We start from the raw sequence: 20832 nt of genomic DNA, 5'->3' as shown, positions 1-20832 counted from the left end.
TCACGCGGCGAAGGGAGGGGAGGAGGAAAGCGGTTGACACAGCCATCCCTGCAAATTAAACCAGGAGTAAATAAAGCAATTAAACAATATTCAATCAGAGATGCAGACCGAGCGCTAGGAAAGGCCTGCGCGGCCCCATCTCCCTTGCAAATGCAATCCAATTTACGAGCAGAACCTCGCTTAATTGCTTGTGGCCAAGCCTTTGCTGCGCTTGAATAAAATAATAATGGAAATGTGAAATAAAACAGTAAGGCACTGCAGAGGGAACGTGCTAATTTCTCCGGCCGGCCCCCTAAGGCTTCCCAAGCGCTGCACGTTTGTACTTAAAAGCGGTCGCGTGGGGGGAGTCACATACACGGCACTGCTAAGCTTAAGGGCTCGCCCCAAGAGCGGGGACACTTGCGCGCGAGCAGAGACGCAAGCGTCGAGCGCGACAGCGACGCGGCAGCCGGGGCACGGCCCTCGAGGCCTCGCAGGCCGCAGCGCCCCGCTGCAGGGCTTCGGCGAGGGAAAATTGCCACAGCCGGTGCCGTTTCGCCCCGTTTTACGGGCGGGCCAGGCCCGCGTGCCCGGTCAGGGCCTGCCGCCCGCCTCGCCGGTGGCGGCTCCCCACGGCGCCGGCCTCCACGGCGGGCGCTGGGGCAGGGGGGAGAGGAAAACCCCGCTAACCCCCGTGCGGGAGCCGGACCGGCCGCTCCCCGTGCAGGGCCCAGCGCCAACGGCCGGGCGCGGCGCCTCCTCTCCTCCCCTCCCCTCCCCACCCGCGAGCGGCCCCGCGCGTGGCGACGCCCGCGACACCGCCAGGCGGCGGCGGCGGTCGCCGTGGGACTACTTCCCCCTCCCGGCGGCGGAGGGATCCCGCGCTTGCGGGACGCCGCGACGCGTCTCCCCGCCCTCCTCCGCGCGCTTCCCGCGCGGCCTATAAAGGGTTTCCGGTGAGCCGCGTCGCGCTCATAGTATCCGTGCGCCGGCCGAGCTCGCTGAGGAGACGGCGGCCATTTTGTTCAGTGCTGGGTCTCTGCTGAGAGCGGCGGCCGAGGGGGGGCGGGGGGGGACAGAGGGAAGAAGGAGCGCGGGGAGGCGAGAAGGAAGGGAAAAGACGAGAGAGGCCGAGGAGAGAAGTCGGGCCCGGCCAAGCAGCGAGCGGAGGGAGGGGAGCCGCGGGGAGGGGTCCGCCCGGCCGCTGAGAGGCGATGGCGGATATAGACAAGCTCAACATCGACAGCATCATCCAACGGCTGCTGGAGGGTGAGGGTCGGGGCGCGAGGGAAGCCCGGGGCGGGTGGCCGGGGAGGGGGGCGGAGGCCGAGCCGGTGCCCCCGAGCCCGCCGGCGCGGCGCCTCCCTGAGCCCCCCGCAGCCTCCGCCGCCGGGGTCGCCCGGCCCCTGCGCTCCCGCTGGGGGTCGGGGCACCAAAATGGAGGGGCGCCGAGGCGCTTTGTCTTCCCGGGGCTCGGCGCTGCCGCCTGCCCGGGCGCCTCTGCCCTTCAGCCCTAACTTCTCCCCTAGCCCTCGTGTCTCCCGAGCTGCCCCTGCCCTCCCATCCCCTGTGTCCTCCCGGCGCAGTGCCGAGACCTGCCGGCTGGCCCCCTCCTCCTTCCCTGCAGCTCTGAGGAGATGCTTAGCTTAGTAATATTTTTGTAGGGAAGTGTTTAAAAACCCCCGTGTTTAGCTTGCCTTTGCTGCACGCACACGGGCTCTGGGCTTAGCTGGGTAGTTGTGAGGCTCTGGAAATTAAGACTTCCTCTGTCGACAGGGGACTTAACCGGGTTCAGGGTATCATAGTTTTAGCATTGGTTAACCGCTTGTATTGATACTGCCATTAGACTTTAGCTCTTAATTCATATCATATGGTGGCTTTTAAAATGCGAATTGCAGGTTGGGTTTTGCTCTGTTTCAGACAATATTTGGAAGGGCTTATTGTCCTGTATCGCTAGTGCTTTGGGTTGAAGAGAGTTGCATGGAGTCCAAAATCTAAGGAAAATCTAGACGTCGCAGGAGGTGTCTTCAGCATCTTCCCTTTGGTTGTGAGGGTCAGCATCAGGTTAGAACTGTCGGCTAATCTTTCCTAGGGCAAAAGGTTGAGAAGCAGCCAATGATAAATTTTCTTCCTGGCATCAAGAAAAATTATGATTATTTAGAGAAGGAAGCTAGACTGATCCAACCTCATTTCGAGTGTGTTAAGGCAGGCATCTCATCTGGATTTACGCTTGAAGAGCTTGGTCAGGGGGTTAACTTTTTTGTCTGGCACAAAGTCATCTAAGATTTTGCTGAGACAAATAGTGAAGAAATACCTTTCGGTGCTCTCCCACTCTTGTAAAATTTCACTCAGTGTAATGGCCTGGATAATGAAAGGCAAGGCAAAGGGACAATAGTGATACTATAAAAATTGGTTGGGATTACAAATCCAATAGCTGTATTTTGGGATTATTCAACTAGAATGAATAAAAGTAAATAGTGTTTTTTCTCTGATCTGTTTTATGTTTTGCTTGTTGCCAATTTAAACTCTCCTGCTTTAAATTGTTTGGAGGCTTCCATTCATAATTTAGACCAGTATTTCCCCGATGCTCTAATATACTTTTGTAGGTGTCAGGTCCTGTGTTACATGCTTGGTGACATATTAATAAATGCTTAGTTTTATTGCAGATATTAATTATAATTTTTACTTGATTTGCCCTAATGTAACTAATGCAATTTTTTCAAAGTGCAAGTTACTAATACCAAAGGCTTGAAATAAGATAAGCCTAAAAAAAGGTCTGAGTAATTTGAATGATTTCTCTTGTTCAGAGTTTCAAAAAGTAATAAGTATTATATCAATATGTTAAATTCTTACCTAGCTTATATCCGTATTCTACATTGAGAGGAGATGAGAGCTTGTAAATTAGGCTTCAGAAGGTTCACTAACAAGATCTTTGAGAAGGCTATGTAACAAAAGATATTGTTACCTAAGGTTGCGTCACCTGTCAGAACTGAAAGAATTTCTTGACTTTATTGATATTTTAGTTAGAATTTCATTTTAATTAGGATTTCAATTACAAATGTTAATAACCCATGCCATATTTAGACCTATATTTTGTTTATTGCTTATTAAATGTGTATTGTAAGGCATAATACCTCTTTCTTAGACAATAATGGTTGACCTTTGATAATTTCTTCTTTTTTTAACTTTTTTTTCCAGAAAGGGCAAAATGATATTGCATTTGAGCAAGTGCTGCATTTTTGATAGACTGCTAAATTGTGTGAGTTACTGTGCAAACGCCATTCTCTCTGTAGTTTAAAATTTACTTCCTGAATCCTGTTTTTCCTGAGATGATTAAGGTACGGCTAGGTAGATGACAAGTCTGATCTAAAGGGCAGCTCTGCATGGTATCAAATAAGAAAAAAAAAATCCAAAGGGTTTGTAAGGGGATTTTTTGGACTAAACATGAGAAATTTAAGACATATTTCTATATAATATAGTGTTCTTTTTCAGTGCAGTTTTAGTAGAATTGCATAATGTTCAGTTATATAAAGTTTGATATATCTGTACCCAGAATGCTGCTTCAGTTGATACCCTTTTCAGGCTGGGTTCTGCACTGATTAAAATGATAGTCAACTGCATACGCACTACAAAAACTCTTTTAATAACTAGCTGACTCGAATTGAATTGCCCAAATCCTTGTGCAAGGTTTAATTTTTAAATCAATTTGGTATTTCATTACACCTGTCTTTAAACTGTATACTTACGTATTTTTATAACAGTTATTTCAGGTGATTTTGCTAATAAAATGTAAGGGATATGAACAGGTAATGTGGCAATAATCCCTTCTTCCTTTTTAAAGGTAACAAAACAATATTATGGAGATACTTTATGAAGTATTTCAAATCAGTAATAAAATGCATTTAAGCAGATATTTGTATTTTATAATATGTCTTGGTATTGCACTGTTGGATGAGACCCAGAGTTACACAGGTAGTGGGTCTAGTCTAATCGTCCAGGTGGAGCGAAGTGGTTAAATGGTGAATAAATTACTCCAGCTTTGGTTCTTAATATAGGGTATTAATAATGTATTTGTGAGGGAGTTTTACTTACTTTCTCTCCTGATGTCTCCTCTTATAAAAATTGAGGCAATTATTCTGATCAAATGACATTATTCTTACTTTTTCCCCAAATAGTCAATATATCCCACCCACATTAGGCTATTTAGCTGAAATTACTAGATTATTCTTTAAAAGGCTTTGAAATATCTGTTTGGCTTCTCATGCTAAGGTAAATATTTGGAGAGTCTTTATTTCTCCAAATGTTTATAGTACAGAGCCATTTGGCATTGAAATGTCACAAAAAACATTTTTTCAGTGACATTGTTCTCAACCTTGGAGAGCAGCTTGATGAAAACATTGAACATAGTGATCCTTTTTTTGTTGTAATTGAACTTATATTTTGCTTGCCTTACTCCTTTGCTAATGTGGATTATGTTCTACTAGGAACACTTTCATGAGAACAGTTTGTCTAATTTTGTCACTTTTAGTTACTTTCCTAGCTATGATTTTCACAAGAACAAGACTTTCAAGAGTATAGTAAATAACAGCATTGAGTATTGAAATGTTTCCTAAATATCTTTGATAGCGGATAAAGGCTCAAATATAATAGAACCGGCTCACTTTACTGAGGAATAAGAAGGGACAAACTTGAGGGCAAATTATCCTTCTCCTGGAAGGAGTATTGTAGGCAGTAACCGCTTGTAAAATTAATAATTCTGAGCTTGCAGCTGTATGTGTCTGCTAAATAAAAACTGACAGTAGACAAGAAAAATGCTAGCGAAGCTCCCTGTAAGATGAAAAATTAGGGGCATCTCTATAGTCAGGAAAAGGGTTCCAGGAAATGGCAGAATTCCTGCTCTGCTCCAGGCAAAGAATCTGTGAAAAGAAATCCCAAGATTCCCTGAGCGTGAGCATGGTTTCCTTTCTTCTTCATGACAGATGTTGTTTCTATAACTTGAGCCCCTTAACTGCTTCCTTCATCTAGTGTGTTGGCAGCTTTTCACACAGATAGTATAAGTAGGATCTGGTTTGAAAGTGGAGCTCATTGTAACATATCTAGAAAACAAGACTGAAATGTTGCAATCTTACAATAACAAGGTAAAATAACACAATTCCAAGATATGTAAGTGGAACCCAAGTTGAGGTATGTCTCTGAAAATCTTTTCTACATTACAGCTTCTGCAATTGCTATTAAGGGAGAACTGTAGGTAATGAATGGAGGCTACTATGGATAAAGCCATGTAAGGCCAGAATGGCCTTTCTGAAAACTGAAATCCTGCTTAGTGCACTAAAATCGGCAGAAAGACTCTAAATTCTCAAACTTTCTTGTTTATACACCCACTGATTTCTATTTCTGGTAAAGCCTGTTGTATAGCTGTCGAGGAGATACTCTATCTAATTTGCTTTTAATGGGGAAGGAGGATCTTCCAGTTATTAAAAATAGTTGAACAAAAGAATATGGATATAAACTTCTGCTGGCAACAGAGAACTATTTCTTACATATGCAGTTCCCCGATTTTTACATCTTTCTGGTTAATGCAAGCCTGGGGGATTTTCTGGTTGGTTTCACAGACTGAGGCAGATGTCTGGTTCTCACAGTACTCTCACTCGCCCTACTCTGAAACTTGGTCAGATTTCACTTCTTGATGGGTTGGGATAGGTGATACAGTTTCTTATAGACAAGCAGCACTTGCTAACTTCGAATCACTTAGTTTTCAGCAGCTTATAGCTCCAAGTTAATTGTTTCCTACTGTGTTGCAGCAGTTTCTAATAATGGAAATATGAGCTCTGCATATGGAAGACAAGGATTAGATTCCTATCACTGCTGCAGATTCAGATAAGTCAGTTAAATTCTGCCTTTGTTACCTAATCAGTGAAGTGTAGGCATTTGTCACTCCTGAGTAGCTGGATCGGTGTGCCTGAGTTCAGTACATAGCTGTCTCCAGTGTGGAAGTATTTTACAAGATGAAAATTTGCAGTCATGCAAAATCTTCTGTTTGATAAAGCTTCTGTAAGCTTTTGTCATACTACTAAAAAGAGTAGACTAGAACTTTTTCATACAGAGGCTTGGGCGCTAAGGAGTTGCTTTTCAGCTTCAATTTTGAATTTGAAATGATCTGATCAAAGTTGGTAGTGCCTGAAGGAAACTAAAACCTTTTTTACATCAATCGCTTTCAAGTTATTTATTCCCTTTGTGTCAACGGTGCAAAGCTGAATGTGAACCTGTCACAAGGAACTGTTAAAAACAAGATAAAAACACCCTGCAATATTTTTGGAAATGTCTTTAGGATTGCAGGCATCTTAACATAAAATATATGATAAAATTGAGAAAGACTTGCTTAATGAGCTAAAAATGAACTGAACTGCTGATAGACTATTTTATTTAAAGCATTTTCTATGCAACAACTTGAGTCTAGCACTTTAACTGACAGCATTTTAATTGCTTCTTTTAACATAGTATTAAAGGAAAATGAGACATTTGGACCACTGAAATTTCTAATATTTTTGAATAAACACTGGACGAATAAACTTTTTCCTAAGTATCCCTCCCTTTCATAGTACCCTTGAATGAGCTAATGCACTCTTATTTTTATAAAAGCATTTGCCTTCATTAAATGATTATATAGCAGCAAACTATGAATATTGGGAAGTGCTAGCAGTGGTGTGCCATACAGTCTGTTGTAATGTCTTCTGTGCTAGAACCCACAGTTCTTGACATAACCTTCACAAAGAAATGTATAAAAGTTATCCTAGACTTTTAACGGGGTTGAACTCTTTCTGGCAGCTGCAGCTATCCTTTGTGGTAGTTCTTTTTACTTGCCCCCAAACAGACAGGTGCAGTTTTCTCTCTTCTTGTTTTTACTTCCTTTCCCCCTCTGCTGGACTGCTGTGGTACTGCATTCACTTTAGAGTAGGTATCTGTTGTTGCTTTCTGGCAGTCTTCCTCCTTGTCTTGGAATGTGCAATATTAATTTTAGTAATAGGAACCTATTGATTTGCCTTTTGGACAGGCTGTGAGGAATTATTGAGTTTCATAACTCTCAAAAATCAGGTCTGGAGTAGCACAGAGTGAAGAGAAGTGTGCGTGAAGGTGCCATTGTCCCAGAAGCTATGACTTGAGGCCAGTCTTAAAGTATGAGAAATGAAAAGCTCTAAAGTGCAAATCTTAAGGCTTAAACTGGGCACCAGATATATTGCTCTCCCTTTGTGTCCTAGGCTGGTTCCACAGCCCATATCTGTAGAAGCTGTAAGATTTCCTAGCTTAGTCTGTGACTTGGAAGAATACCTCTGCAGAGATCATGGAGGCCCCAGGGAGTGGTCTTTTCTTTAGTCTTTCCATCCGGTGGAGAGCTTGTTTTCCAAAACTTTTCGTACTTGTACAGTGGAGAGGATTTTACTTGTTAGGAGAGGACCACCCAGACTGGACATTGTAGTACAAGCTCTCAGAAAATGATTTTTTAAAGTGCATCTCTGCCTAAAAGAGGGGATATGTTACTGTCTGGAAATAGTGCAACAATATGTTGAGGCAAGATATAAATAAAATAGTGTTTGAAATGGGCACTTTTCTCTACTGATTAAGTTTTAGCTTGTTCAGCTGTCCCAGATTATTTTTTGGGCATTGAAAGAACAAATGTGTGTGTACAGTACTGTTGAGCTGCCTCTTCAACTTTATGACCAAGCTGCCAATTAGTATTGCATTGTCTAATCTCAGGACAAGCTGCCTTGTTTTGGTCCAAAGCAAAGAACAGAAACTGTAAACACAACATTTCTCATAGTGTATTATTTTTGCCCTTCTTAGCGAGACTAAATCTTGAAGGCTTAATCAGAGAAACCTCTTAAGGTTTCATTGAGGCTGAATATCCTGCATTTCCTCACCAGCTCTTTCATCATGGATGAGAGAATCCTTGCACTAAAAATATAGATTTCTCAAACCAACCTGCAGTTCTGCTGCAAATTTGATTCTTCTGAAGCCAAAAATAATCTTTCCAGTTTCTCAGGATGTAGGTCAATGTTAGAAGAAATTGAACACTTTAATTTTTTCTGTGCTGATTCTATGTTGGACAGTGGTGTTCAAAATGTCATTGGCAGACAGTATGCTACAGAACTGAATCAAATTTTCCTATTTTTCTATCCTTCTGACATTTGTGCTAGTGAGTTTATATAAACTTCTGGCAACAAAGTGTCATTTCATCCTGTCAAGGTTTCCTACAACCAAGTGACTAAAGCTGCAGAAGATTGTACTGTTTCAATGAAAATATATCAGAAACCTGTGAAACTTGTATCTGAAGCAGTCAGTTTTCAGATTTTCATTTAATCTTTAGCAAAAGTGAATGCATTTGCTTTATTCATAAGCATTAGTGACTCAGTGCATAGCATATATTCTGTATTTTTGTTATACTTTTTAATTTATGAAGTGAGGTAAAGGGTTTGATTATAGCAGTTTCTAACAAGACCAAATCATGGAAAGCTACATTTTTGCCTTCTCAAAAAAGTCTAAGCACAGGTATTTTGTATTTATCTTCAAAACCAAAGATGAGCTGTAATATTTGAGTCAGAAAAACTAACATTTATATTTCAATTGGCTGATCACTTTTTTCTATAAATTTCTGTTCTTTATTGCTTCTGGATATTTGGCATTTTGAGCAACTTGCTTATTGCTCAGGAAGTGTTTGGAAAATTACTGTATGGCTGAAAAGCTTCATGCATGATAAACTGCTGTGACAAAGATCTAACTTTCATTTATACGCTTCATTGCTTCAAATATTTTAATGGAAGACTTGAAGTTTAGTGGTAATTCCAGTGTGCCCATGTAATGTCAGTGCTGAGTGATAATACATAGACAGTGAATAATATGGGAGCATATACTGCTTGAATGATAGCATTGTTAAAGCTGTGACTCTTGACCCACAATTAACTTAATGTCCCTGTCAGTACACATTGTAATTTGAATTGAAGATCAGTTTTGAAACTTGCTTGAAGAAAGGTTATGTGTTCTGGGGCATTGTCAGTGATTCTCTAGTACAGACAGCATTAGAACGAGTAGGGTCTCTGGGGTGTGAGTCAGTATGCAGGAAAGAATTGTGTTGGCAGTAACGCTGTAAGTGCTAACTGATTGGGTCCAAATGACACTTGATTTTATTGATGGATATTACACAATCACTATTTTTTCTTAGTCCAGATAAGACACATGCACACTGATTGTACAGAGTCTTCGGGTTTTGATCAGAGGCTTGCACAAAGAGGTAGAAAAACTTTGTGCTAATGAGAAATTGTAATCCCTTTGAAACTCAACCATTTTCTTCCTAAAGCCCCTTTCCCTCTTTTCTTTCCTATCACAGTTCTTGATTTTATATACTGCAAGATCTACAGGGGCACTACTGAGACTACTGAGTCATCTGTAGCTTCCACACTTCTCACTGTGAGATTAACAGTAGCAAGGGAAATAGCCTGAAACAGTATTTAAAGTTGTTTATGGATTCAGGAAGATAATGCATCAGTTCATGTATTTGAAAGGGGTTTGGGCTTATTGCTTGCTTTTTTTTTAATATATCTAAAGACCAAGATTTTTTGGATAAGACCTTAGGTTCTTTAGTCTCAATTCCATGCAGTTCGTATACAGTAAGTAGCTGAACTAAATGACACTGCTTAGTATAGTAATTTTGTTTGTAGAAGTGTTGTCAGTGTTTCCAGCCATTTGGGGCTAAAGTTCTGAGATCATTCTGCCTTTATGTGGCTGAACCAGTGGGTTATATTGTAGAAGATTACTCCTGTCTTTTCATAATCTTACTCGAATTTGCTACAAGGTTTTTGCTTCAACCTTATCAGTACTCCATCTCATCACTGGTTTTGACACCAATAAGGGCATGATGTTTTTTGTTACTTAGTGTTATCCTAACCCTGATAAACAATGTGGTCACTGCTCTTCTGCTATTGCTTGCAGTTTAGCCTTATTCATAGAATGGCTGCCATACAAATGTCTTTTGTGCAAGGAAACGGGAGGGGACGGGGGGGAGAGGTGATCAGATAAACGGAGGGAGAACTGCACTAGTGACAGTACAAGCTTGTTCAGGCCAAGCTGGGGTCCTCAGTGTCCAGACTAGGAAAGACTGAGGTAGCAGTAGTTCAGAGTTCCTGTGGATTTTGAAGAAGCATTGGCAGGTTTTAAAGAGAGCCAGCCATTCTTCACTGCTGCAGTGCAAGGAATGAGGAGATTGACAGGGAGGGAATGAAGGATTAAAAAAGAAGCAAAACGAGGTCTGAGGTTGGGAGCTAGGTCTCTATCTTGTTTTTTCTGATGTTCAAAGAGAATGGTAAGGAGAGAAAAGATGGAGAAGTGATACTGTAAAAGCAATACTTGGTTTTTGCAGTACAAATGAGTTTCTCTGGATTCCCTGTCCAAGCAATAAATGAAACAGCTCAGTTTAAATGGCCAAAAATCTGGAATCTTCTTTTCTGAAGTACAGGCACAATTTCCCTTCTTGATAAAATCCTTTGTAGCTTTGAGACAGTCAAGCTTCCTCTGTATTAAAACTCAGACTTTTCAAAGTATTAATGGTGTTAATGACTCCCTATCAGCCTTGTTGTGGGCTTTATCAACTTGGTTCAATTTTAATGTGTTTTAACAAGTTTCCTGAAGAGGAATCATAGTAGCTAGGCTTTGAGACAAGAGTCTGCTGGTATTACGTGGACCTTTTTCTGAGCTCCTGTCAGAGGGTTCTCCCACGTTTCTAACTTTGAATCCTAATTTTGCTTGTACACACAACTCACTGGGGAAGAAGGGTTCTGCCATTGGTACTGGCCCCCTTTTTTCTCAAGCTCACTCCTTTTTCTCTCAGCCTTCCCCTTTTTACCTTCCTTGGCTACACAGACATTGATTTCCAGCTTCTTAGCTGTCCCAAATCCTGATGATGGGATGTACAGAAACCTTCTAAAACAAATGTAGTCACAGAACTTCTAAAACTTGTGATCCATAATTAGAATGAAACTTTCCATTTCATAAAAGTTATGTGGTTTGGGTGCTCTCTTCACTTAAATGGGGATGTGGTTTTTTTTCTTAGTGATGAATTTTGAGGCTAATTTGATTTGTTTACTTTTCAGCTTACTCATGACCTATCTGCTTTAACTATATTGACATAATCTAAAGTAACCTCATGGTGGTGGTGGTGAAGTGGTAACAGGCATCTTGGTATTTGTATGGTTATCCCCATGTAAAAAAGATATATGTTTATGCCAGTTCAAACTTTTTTAAGTCTTCATAGTAGTTTGGAGGAGACTTTTGCAATCATAGACTCCATTATAATAGAAAACTTAAATTTTAAAACATAGCAGTGCAGTAAGATTCTGTAGAAAGAGGTGGAAAGACAAAGGTCTTCTGCTATGTGTCTCTTAAAATCACTTGTACTAGAAAAATCATCCTCTTGGATTGGTTCTCTTGTAGTTCATGCAAAATACTTGGTAGCAATACTTTTGATAACCTTTTGTCAAGTAGGCTGCTCATTCTGAGGAGCTGTTGTGACATTCTGATCAGAAGATATGTTTCCTTATGTATAGTTCTGACTTTTCAATTGTAGGCTTTTCTTCTGTGTTTGCTAGCTGCAGTGTAGAATGGGGCACTACAGCATTTATTGGTACGGTGATCTTGTTTATTTAGAAACTGCCTTGGTGGGCAGCGTTATGTGGTAGTTTAGGGAAGTTTGCACCTTTGAGCTGTGCTGTCCATGATTAAACAGGCCACTTCATTTTCTCAGGTTCAGACAGCTTTACTGAGAACAAATGCATAACTGTTTTGAAAAGTATAGTTACATTATCCAGGATGTGTTTTATAACTAAATTAGCACTAGAGTGATTCTATTTAAAATGTGAAATTTAATGGGGGAAATAGTGAGTTGAGAGTTCTGTTAGATGAAACAACATACAACTAAAACAGAACACGATACCCTTTTTCTGGTAATATGGCAGTTCTGTTTTGGGGTGGCAGACTGATGTTATCTTGTTGTCTTCTCATTCTATATTACAATGGCATTTAGTCAGCTTCTTAAAATAACACTAGGTATACTGTTGATTTGGATAACTGACTTCTGAATTCTTCTGACAGTGAGAGGATCAAAACCAGGTAAAAATGTCCAACTTCAAGAGAATGAAATTAGAGGACTGTGCTTGAAATCCAGAGAAATCTTTCTCAGTCAGCCTATTCTACTAGAACTTGAAGCTCCACTTAAAATATGTGGTGAGTAATGTGATTTTGATTCAGTGCTTGGCTTTGGTGGTTTTCGGATGGATGCAGACATACTAAGAGGGGAGGACAAATGCAAGGTGCTACTTTTTGACAGGTAAACTAATAAATGATTGTAGCAAAAGGGAAAATAAACCCATGTTGGACCCTTCAGGGGAAAAAAAGGGAGGTGGTAACAAACACGGGATTTGGGGTGGGGATCAAAAACCCAAAAACAGAAAGTAACCCATCCAGTTTTACCAGGTCTGTTGGGAAAGGGATTCAGGCAGAGTTTTGGAAAGTAATTTTTATACAGATGAAATAATGTTCAGCCCACTCATGACTGAACAAAGAGAAGCAAAGGAGAACCGAAATAGTTTATTGTAGCTGCTATTCAAAGAGTTAGCTGAACAATGGTTTAACAAAATTTTACAGAGTCCTGCTGGAAACTTCAGATTCTATACCTTTTCCTGGACTGACTTTCTGGTTTGGTTTCACTGAACTTATACACAGTGATGTTCATTTTGCAAACATGTACATGTCTAGTTATGCTAAAAGAATGAAGAATATCAAAATAAAAGATCCAATAAATGCACTTTTTAAAAGCTTCCAGCAAACAGTATTTTATCCTGCTCTAACGCATAGGATTTACTTCAAATTGAAGTAACTTGTTTGGTATTTATAATATGTGATAGTTCAAAAAACGTGATTTAGTGTTATCCTTGCCAGAAACAAAAACATGATTCAAAACAAAAGCAGAAATACCAATTTCACTTTTGAGCCAACAAAATTGCTAGAATTTGAATTACTGAGTGTTTCAAGAAAATGTAAATGATAGAGGAAAGAAAATTCACCGAGTAGTCTGTTTCCCATCAACATCACTAATGCTATGTGGAGGTATCAAGAATAAAGTAAAGGTTCTTGTCGTATAGCCATTAGTCAAGTAAAGGGCTTAACTGGATGTTGGATTTCAATTTGAACACATAGAATTGTCTTCTTGGAATCTTGGTTTGATTTACACACATGGATGTTTTTAAGTAGTTACATGCTTGCTCTTAGTACAGTTAATTGTCTTACATAGGTGTCAGACTTCTGAATGTGATAATTTTGCATGCATTAAGATAAACTACATAATTTTAAATAGGTTGTAAGCAATATGTAACTGCATGCTTTTCCTGTTTCTGAAGTTTTGTTTGTTTGCTCTTTCTCTAGAATTAATCAAAGAATGTAGCTAAGTGTCACTTACATGCCATTTATGAATGCTCTTTATAGGTGATATCCATGGGCAATACTATGACTTGCTTCGACTCTTTGAGTATGGAGGTTTTCCACCAGAAAGCAACTACCTATTTCTTGGCGATTATGTTGACAGAGGAAAACAATCTTTAGAAACAATTTGTCTCTTATTGGCCTACAAAATCAAATATCCAGAGAATTTTTTCCTCCTTAGAGGGAACCATGAATGTGCCAGCATCAATAGAATTTATGGATTTTATGATGAATGTAAGTAATATGTGTGTGTATTTTTGTGACTTCAGAAAGGGTAGCAGGTGCTTGATGTTTCCCAGTCTTCCAATATTAGATCGCTCTATCTTAACTTGCAGTTACCTTTACACTGTTCAGTGATCCCTTGGCTTATTTTAGCAAGGGAAATCTGTCCTTCGAGTGATCCTATTGCATTCTGATCCTTACAATACAAAGCAGTGTGCAAATGGATGATTTTAATTAGCCACTGTGTTAAATAACCATTTTTACTGCTACATATTGTTAAAGTTCTTATGGTTAGATCATCTAATCAGATGAGAGAGAATTTTACTTCACACATGCTTTGCAGTTCACCTCTGTTTCTTTCATCTGAGCTAAAATGATGCTGATGTATACTTGCATTATAACTTAATCAGGAGAATGGACTGTTCTTTATCATGGTTTTCTTACAGTGCATGCAGTCTAATTAAGACCTGTAATTTTGTAATGTTAAAAAAAAAAAAAAACTGTTTGCTGTTCTTTTCTGGAGGACCTGAAACTGTATGCAGTTCTGCTGTATCATGCCCTGTTGCTTAGGTCAAAAAAAAAATTGTCTCCCTCCCTTTCATAAGTTGGGCAAAGCATATGTGAAACCTTCAGTACTGACATATTTCATAGCTTTCAAAGATCTTCCCACTGCCTTCATGTTTGAAAGACTGTGGATACTTATTTCAGAAGTTGTGTATGTTTTTAGAGAATCCAAAATGACCTTTGTATTCTTTAAGAAATGCTAAATGTTGTTAAGATTTCGGGTTATTAAGTTTTACTCCAGGCTTAAACCGGTTGAACCTCAGTGGTATCCTTTCATATCCCTTCAGAGACAGGAGAGCTTCATGTTCCTCAAACGGGTGCTCTGTCCGTCCCATGGAGTTCATCTTTGAATTCTTCAGAATTAAGCTTAGATGGTGCATAGGCTTTTTACTGTCATCTGGAGATGGGTGAATTTCATCCTTTGTTAATGGGTCTCAGTCTCCAAATTAGTTTGTCAATTTTCAGCATCAGTAATACTCTGCAAGGAAATGCGCTTCACTTCAGACCAAAGGGAAAGAAGACTAGTCATTATATTAACATAGTAAGACATGGTGATTCCCTGTTTGCTGTTACAGGTAGTTCTCTATCTTGTGAGGTTCAAACAACTTTGTATAGAATGGAAATAAGGGTTTGGTGATTATACACACTTTTGCAGAGGGGAATTGATAAAATGAGTGTTCTTGTAATATTGGAAGTATATAGGCTGTTCTGACAACTGTTTGATTCATGCTGCCCATAAAATCAAGACTTGATCCATCAAATCTTTATTCTCATAGTACACATTAGGGAAAATGCTAAATAAGCTTTTCGGTTTTTTTACATTGAGAGTGTTTTGAAATATTGAACGCCATTTCTGATCATGGTGAGAAGTATTTTACTATAAATATTTGGGGATTTTAATCACTGTAAGATTATAGTAGACTAGAGTATTGCAACCTTGCTATCTTCTGCTGCAGTTTTGAATGATGTGTGTTTGGATTGAAGACCAGATACTTGCTTGTTCAGTAGGTGGCTTCTGCTGTAAAAGTTACTTGAACCACCAGTGCATCAACTTTTTAATTAAGAAATTTGCTTTTATTTGAGGCTATGAGCACTTCTTTTGAACAAACTTAGTGTTGCTGTGCTGTTAATTTGTCAGCTCTGTCACTACGAATGCATTAAGATCTATTGTAATGGAGACTATACATAAACCTTACCATAATATAACAAGTGTTATGCCTAGTTGTGTTGTAAAGTAGAAGTGTATGTTCATATGTTTCAAAGGATGTGGCTTAAATCCAGGTACTGTGGAGGAGATTAAACTGTTACATTAATTGCGCACTGAGCATTCTCGCAGCTTCTGTCGGGGGACATACTTAGCGTGTAGCTTACAAGATGTACTCTCCATGTCTGGCTCTCCTCTTCCAACAATGAAACAAAGACGTGTGGTATTTCAGAACTGACTCCTCAGAGATTAATCACACTTAGTCACATCTCAAATGCGTTCAGGGTTCATATCTGTTGGGAGAGTCCCTTGGAAAGTAAAGCTGTAGCAGTTTCATTATTCAGTCCTATTTCTTAGCCTAGAGAGACCTTATGTGGTAAAGTACTAGCAGAATTTTAAAGAAAAAATGATTTCAAAGAAATGCTATTTTCTACAGAAGAAAGCAGCAAGTAATTTTCTGAAAGTGATCAGATTCTCTAAGGAATAATCTTCCAAAGCAGGTTGGGGCTGGAGAGTCTGTCCTCTGAAAGTCGAATGCAAGTCTTAAACAGACTTGTACCACTGAGAACCACTTTAGAGCTGTGTTTTTCCTCTCTGTGTGAGAGAGCTTGCAGCTTACCTTATTTACCTGTACTGGTTACAAGAAAATGGTGTATAGGCTTTATTGCTAACCTTTTGCAAATATTGGTAAAATTAAGATGGTCGTATTAGGTTGTTTGTAGTTAGCATCGGAAAAGTGTATTGACTGTTTTTTTCCCTAAAATGTCTTTCTAGGTAAGAGAAGATATAATATTAAGCTGTGGAAAACCTTCACAGATTGTTTTAATTGTTTACCAATTGCAGCTATTGTGGATGAGAAAATATTTTGCTGTCATGGAGGTGGGTAATGCTTCCCTAGTTGATACTCGAGAGACTGTAATATTGTGGTATAAATCATGGCAAAGTCATGTTTACATTGTGTGCTCTTTCACTGTTGGAAAATGTTGATTTTGATTTATTCTTCATTTTTTGAAGCTCTGAAGCGTTTGTTTGGTTTTTTTTTTCCTCTGCCTTGGTTCGTGTATGAGGTAGGGTTGAGCTAGATTACAAAGTTTTGCAAATCATTGAGCTGGTAGTTTTGTAACTTTGGATGCAATCAGCTTTTTTTAACTAATTTTTTTTTACATATTTAACAGGGTCTCCGTTCAAGTAAGGAATCCTCATAGCTTTTATAGAATTATATGACCTAAGATTTATGTAAATTCTGAAAACATGATGTATTTTGGAGTTCAGTTTGTAGAAATTGGCTCTGCTGTGCTATTTGCTTTATACAACTTTTAAAGTAGTGAAATATGTATTGCTGTTTAAATGTTTATCATTTGCAAGTAATTACAGTTGCCCAGGGAGACATCAGTGGAAAAATAGTGACTTCTATTTGGTGTTGTATTTCATCTTACTAGGCCTGATCTATTAAATAGGCATACACTATGATTTCTAGTATTAATGCCTCTGTTATTTAACAGCACTTTTAACAGATGCTTGCAGATTATTACAGTAAAATTATTGTAATCCTGTAAAATGTGAAAATGGCTTTGCTTATCTTGCTCTCAGCAAGTCTTCTAAAAAATGACTCATCTTCAGTTACAAAAGCTTTGAAATAAATGCTAGATTTAAAAAAAGTCCGTTAGCATTGCCGTTGAACTACATAAAATTGCAATAATGAATCACTTTGGATATGAAGTTATTTTTGTCTCAATGTGTCAATGTTACAGAACAAAGTTGGAATAAAAGGTGAACTGCTTGTATGTCTTGATTCTGAACAGGCTTGTCACCAGACCTTCAGTCAATGGAACAGATAAGACGAATTATGCGCCCCACTGATGTACCAGACCAAGGTCTTCTATGTGATCTCTTATGGTCTGATCCTGACAAAGATGTCTTAGGATGGGGTGAAAATGACAGAGGAGTGTCCTTCACATTTGGTGCAGAAGTGGTTGCTAAATTTCTCCATAAACATGATTTGGATCTCATATGTAGAGCTCATCAGGTATTTAAATTTTGTGCATTAAACCGTACAATAGTTCAAGTTGGAAGGGACCTGAGGTGATCATTTGGTCCATCCCTATGCATATACTCCATGCAGGGTAAATGTAAGCGTAACACAAAGTTGCTCAAGACCTTGTCCAGTCAAGGATCTGCAAGGATCGCTATTCCACTGCCTTTCTGGGCAACTTGTTCCAGTGTTTAATAACCCTTGTTATGAATTTTTTTTTTCTTAATATATATAAGCTGTGGCTCTGACTCTTAAACAAGATTATCTTGAACCTAGCAGAATCCTGTTGTTCTCGCTGCTAATGGACCATGCGCTGAACTGGAACCTGTCATTGTTCTTCCTGTTTTGGTATAAAAGTTTGGAACTTCTGCTGCTTAGACCTAGCCAGCCTTTCAGCTGCTGGCTCCGTTAGTGATGCCCTAACTAATCTTTCCTGAGCTGCGTGTGCTGACTTGGGTGTGCATCATTTGAGATTTGTTGCTTTGCTCATTGTGGCAAGGAGTTGTCCAGTCTAATACTTTGTCTTTTCTCTTTAAAGGTTGTTGAAGATGGGTATGAGTTTTTTGCAAAAAGACAATTGGTAACTCTATTTTCTGCCCCAAATTACTGTGGAGAATTTGATAATGCGGGTGCCATGATGAGTGTGGATGAAACTCTAATGTGCTCCTTTCAGGTATTATATCTTAAGATTTTTACTTCCTAGTTAGTGTAGTAACACAGTAACATTTTATATCTGTAAAGATCTATTTGAAGCAAGTATGGTTTTGTACCAGTGCAGCATAAGTTGAAAACAGCAAATTTAAAGTGTGACTACACTAACAAAAACAAAAATGTAGATAGTGCTGTTTTCTCTCCAGGTATATTTAAAAATGTGGTAAATCTCTGCTGATGTGAGCAGATGAACTGTTTTACCTGGAATTAAATCATGCAAGTAAAGCATTTGCTGTTTTCCTGCTTCCATTGGCATAAGATCTCAGATTAATTGCTCTAAACCCTGTCATAGCTGAGTAGGAGAGGTATTTATTTCTTGGCAAGTTTGACTTGTCCAGATGACCTGTACATTGACTTTTACTAGAAAATGAATTGTATGACTCAGTGTAAGAAAGCTTTTTCTAAATGGCTGAACTGTCTTTCCAGATTTTGAAACCTGCAGAGAAAAAGAAGCCCAATGCTAGCAGACCTGTAACGCCTCCCAGGGGTATGATCACAAAACAAGCAAAGAAATAGTCAATTTGGCACTGCCTTGTTGGGACTTGTAATATAGTATATAACCTCCATTTTTAAAACTGTAATGTGTACTGTTCAGCTTGCTCAACATAGATAATGTGTTTGTGGTTTTCCTTTTGATTTGATGAATGGCATTTGCTGGTTGTAACAGCAAATGAAAGACTTTTCTCCCTCCCAGGAAAAGAGTTTTAAAAGCTTTCCTTTTGTTGATGTTACAGCTGTACACTCCACAGCATCTTATCCTGTCATTATGGGTAATTGTACAACTGACTTTTTGAATCTGTACAATGAGTAGTGTAAATGCTTGTTTTCTTTAGGATCTAAAGAGGGCACTAGTGTGCTGTGAGAGTAGAAATTTGTTACTGTCAGAAATTACATACTGTTTATACAAACCACTGTGAACTTTTTTTTACGTTAAAATTTGTTTTAAAGGGATTGCTTTTCTTTTAATGTCTTGTCATGTACACGTTAGTTTTATTGCTGTCAACATTAGGAATAACAACCTTGCCAGCAACACTGGTATGATGTATATTTAATTAAAACACACATCCCTCTCCGTATACTTTAAATGACAATTAAAGCCATTATTTTAAGTGTTTGTGTCTCTTTCCTGAAGCCAAAGTTTGCTTAGAAAACTGTATGTACACGACCTATCACAATGAGTTGGCAGGGCTTTCTGTTTATGCCTTCCTCTCGGAGATATAAGGAAGTCTTGATTTGAAATAGCAAGTAGAAATGCTGTGCTGTTTGTTCTATTAATGGTAAAAGTAAATACTTTTTTGTACAATTTCCATATGTTCTATTGAGTGGACCTTTTCACAATTGCATTAGTCCTGTGACAGCCAGTTTCAGAAAGCTGGAAGTTATGGAAATGGTTCTAGATCTGCCTGAGTGATCTTGTGCATTTTGGCCTAAAGACTTTGTTTTACAAAGAAGCATAGAAACGAGTGTGATAAGCCAACCAGAGGAGTTAATCTTGATCACCAGTTTATACAAATCTCTCACAGTATCTTGTTTTTTAAAAACTGTTAATCTTTTTTGAACAGATAACAGTGTACAATACCATGTAGTGAAAAATCACTTATTAAATGAAGAAATTGTTAAATCTTCTCAGTGTCAGTTTATCACAACATATACACTACTGCTATCAGAACACCTGACTTAGATGAATAAATTGTTCTGGAAACGCACAGATTCTTGGTTTGGTCTTGTCTAAGCTACAAGCACTGGATGTATGCTTTTAAAAGGGTCCTTGATTCGGATCCGGTTTGATGCTTTAACACAGACATTGCCCTTGAAAATACAGGCATCCTCCCACCAAATGTGGTGAGGGCTCAGGCGTTATGCTGCTGGCCTATTTCATGTATTGTAGTGGATCTACAAAGCAGGCAAGGCAAAACTTTACATTTCAGCAATTGCAAATATTTGTATCTAAGCTTCTGTTTTTTTCACAACTTTGTGATCAGGATAGTTACCAAGAATTTTTAAACTTTCGTAGGAGCAGTGGTTCCCAGGTGTATGCATGCACAGGAGGACTTGCTCATCTCTGCTGGTGTTTATTGTTTTGCTGTGTTACACCACAATTTGCACCCACAGCCTGTAAGCCACATTTTCCCTTTTAAATAAACTCAGGCTTCTTGAATCTGCCCCCCAGGTGGCACATTTGCAGCCTGAGATTTAGCCTTGTATTTTGAGTGAGATTTATCTGGAATAAAGGTACTGGTCTCTTGGGATTATTGACATAAGAGGGTCATAATTGAGGACAAGACCAATTTCCAGAAGTGTTGAATATGTAAACTCGTGGCAAAGAAAGGAATGTCAGTAAACTTTACAACTGTCCAAATTTTACAACTGCTGTCTGTTACTTTAGCAAGACTTTGTCTACACTAAAACAGGTTACAGTTGAAGGAAACGCGCAGGGTAGAATGCGGCCTGTGGAGCTGTTAGCTGTCTTGCCCTTGACAGGAGTGTAGATCTGGTATCTATTCCTTCATCTGCTGCCTCTTCTCACACGTGCCTTGTGGAAAATACTGCAGGATCTTTAGAAGTCGAATGAAGTTGCTTGTTCAATATTACCAGCCTA

At 39.2% G+C, this 20832-nt stretch overlaps 1 protein-coding gene across 3 annotated transcripts; it reads left to right on the top strand.

The window, feature by feature from the left end:
- Nucleotides 1-1080: 1080 nt before the first annotated feature.
- Nucleotides 1081-19854, top strand: PPP1CC (protein phosphatase 1 catalytic subunit gamma). Of its 3 annotated transcripts, XM_067307330.1 has the most exons (9): nucleotides 1081-1248; nucleotides 1900-2043; nucleotides 3178-3236; nucleotides 12115-12246; nucleotides 13504-13734; nucleotides 16265-16369; nucleotides 17293-17516; nucleotides 18061-18195; nucleotides 18660-19854. In XM_067307330.1, exons 3-9 carry the CDS (start codon nucleotides 3188-3190, stop codon nucleotides 18747-18749), a joined length of 966 nt encoding a protein of 321 aa, XP_067163431.1. In that variant the 5' UTR covers nucleotides 1081-1248; nucleotides 1900-2043; nucleotides 3178-3187; the 3' UTR covers nucleotides 18750-19854. The 3 variants fall into 3 exon arrangements, with proteins under 3 accessions (XP_067163431.1, XP_067163430.1, XP_067163432.1); XM_067307331.1 differs by lacking the exon at nucleotides 1900-2043 and having other exon boundaries at nucleotides 1197-1248; XM_067307329.1 differs by lacking the exons at nucleotides 1900-2043; nucleotides 3178-3236.
- Nucleotides 19855-20832: the final 978 nt, after the last annotated feature.

Source organism: Apteryx mantelli, chromosome 17 (assembly GCF_036417845.1).
Source record: "Apteryx mantelli isolate bAptMan1 chromosome 17, bAptMan1.hap1, whole genome shotgun sequence".
NCBI classification, from domain to species: Eukaryota; Metazoa; Chordata; class Aves; order Apterygiformes; family Apterygidae; genus Apteryx; species Apteryx mantelli.
Note: the sequence above shows the minus strand (reverse complement) of the source record. Positions and strands in the feature narration are given on the sequence as shown.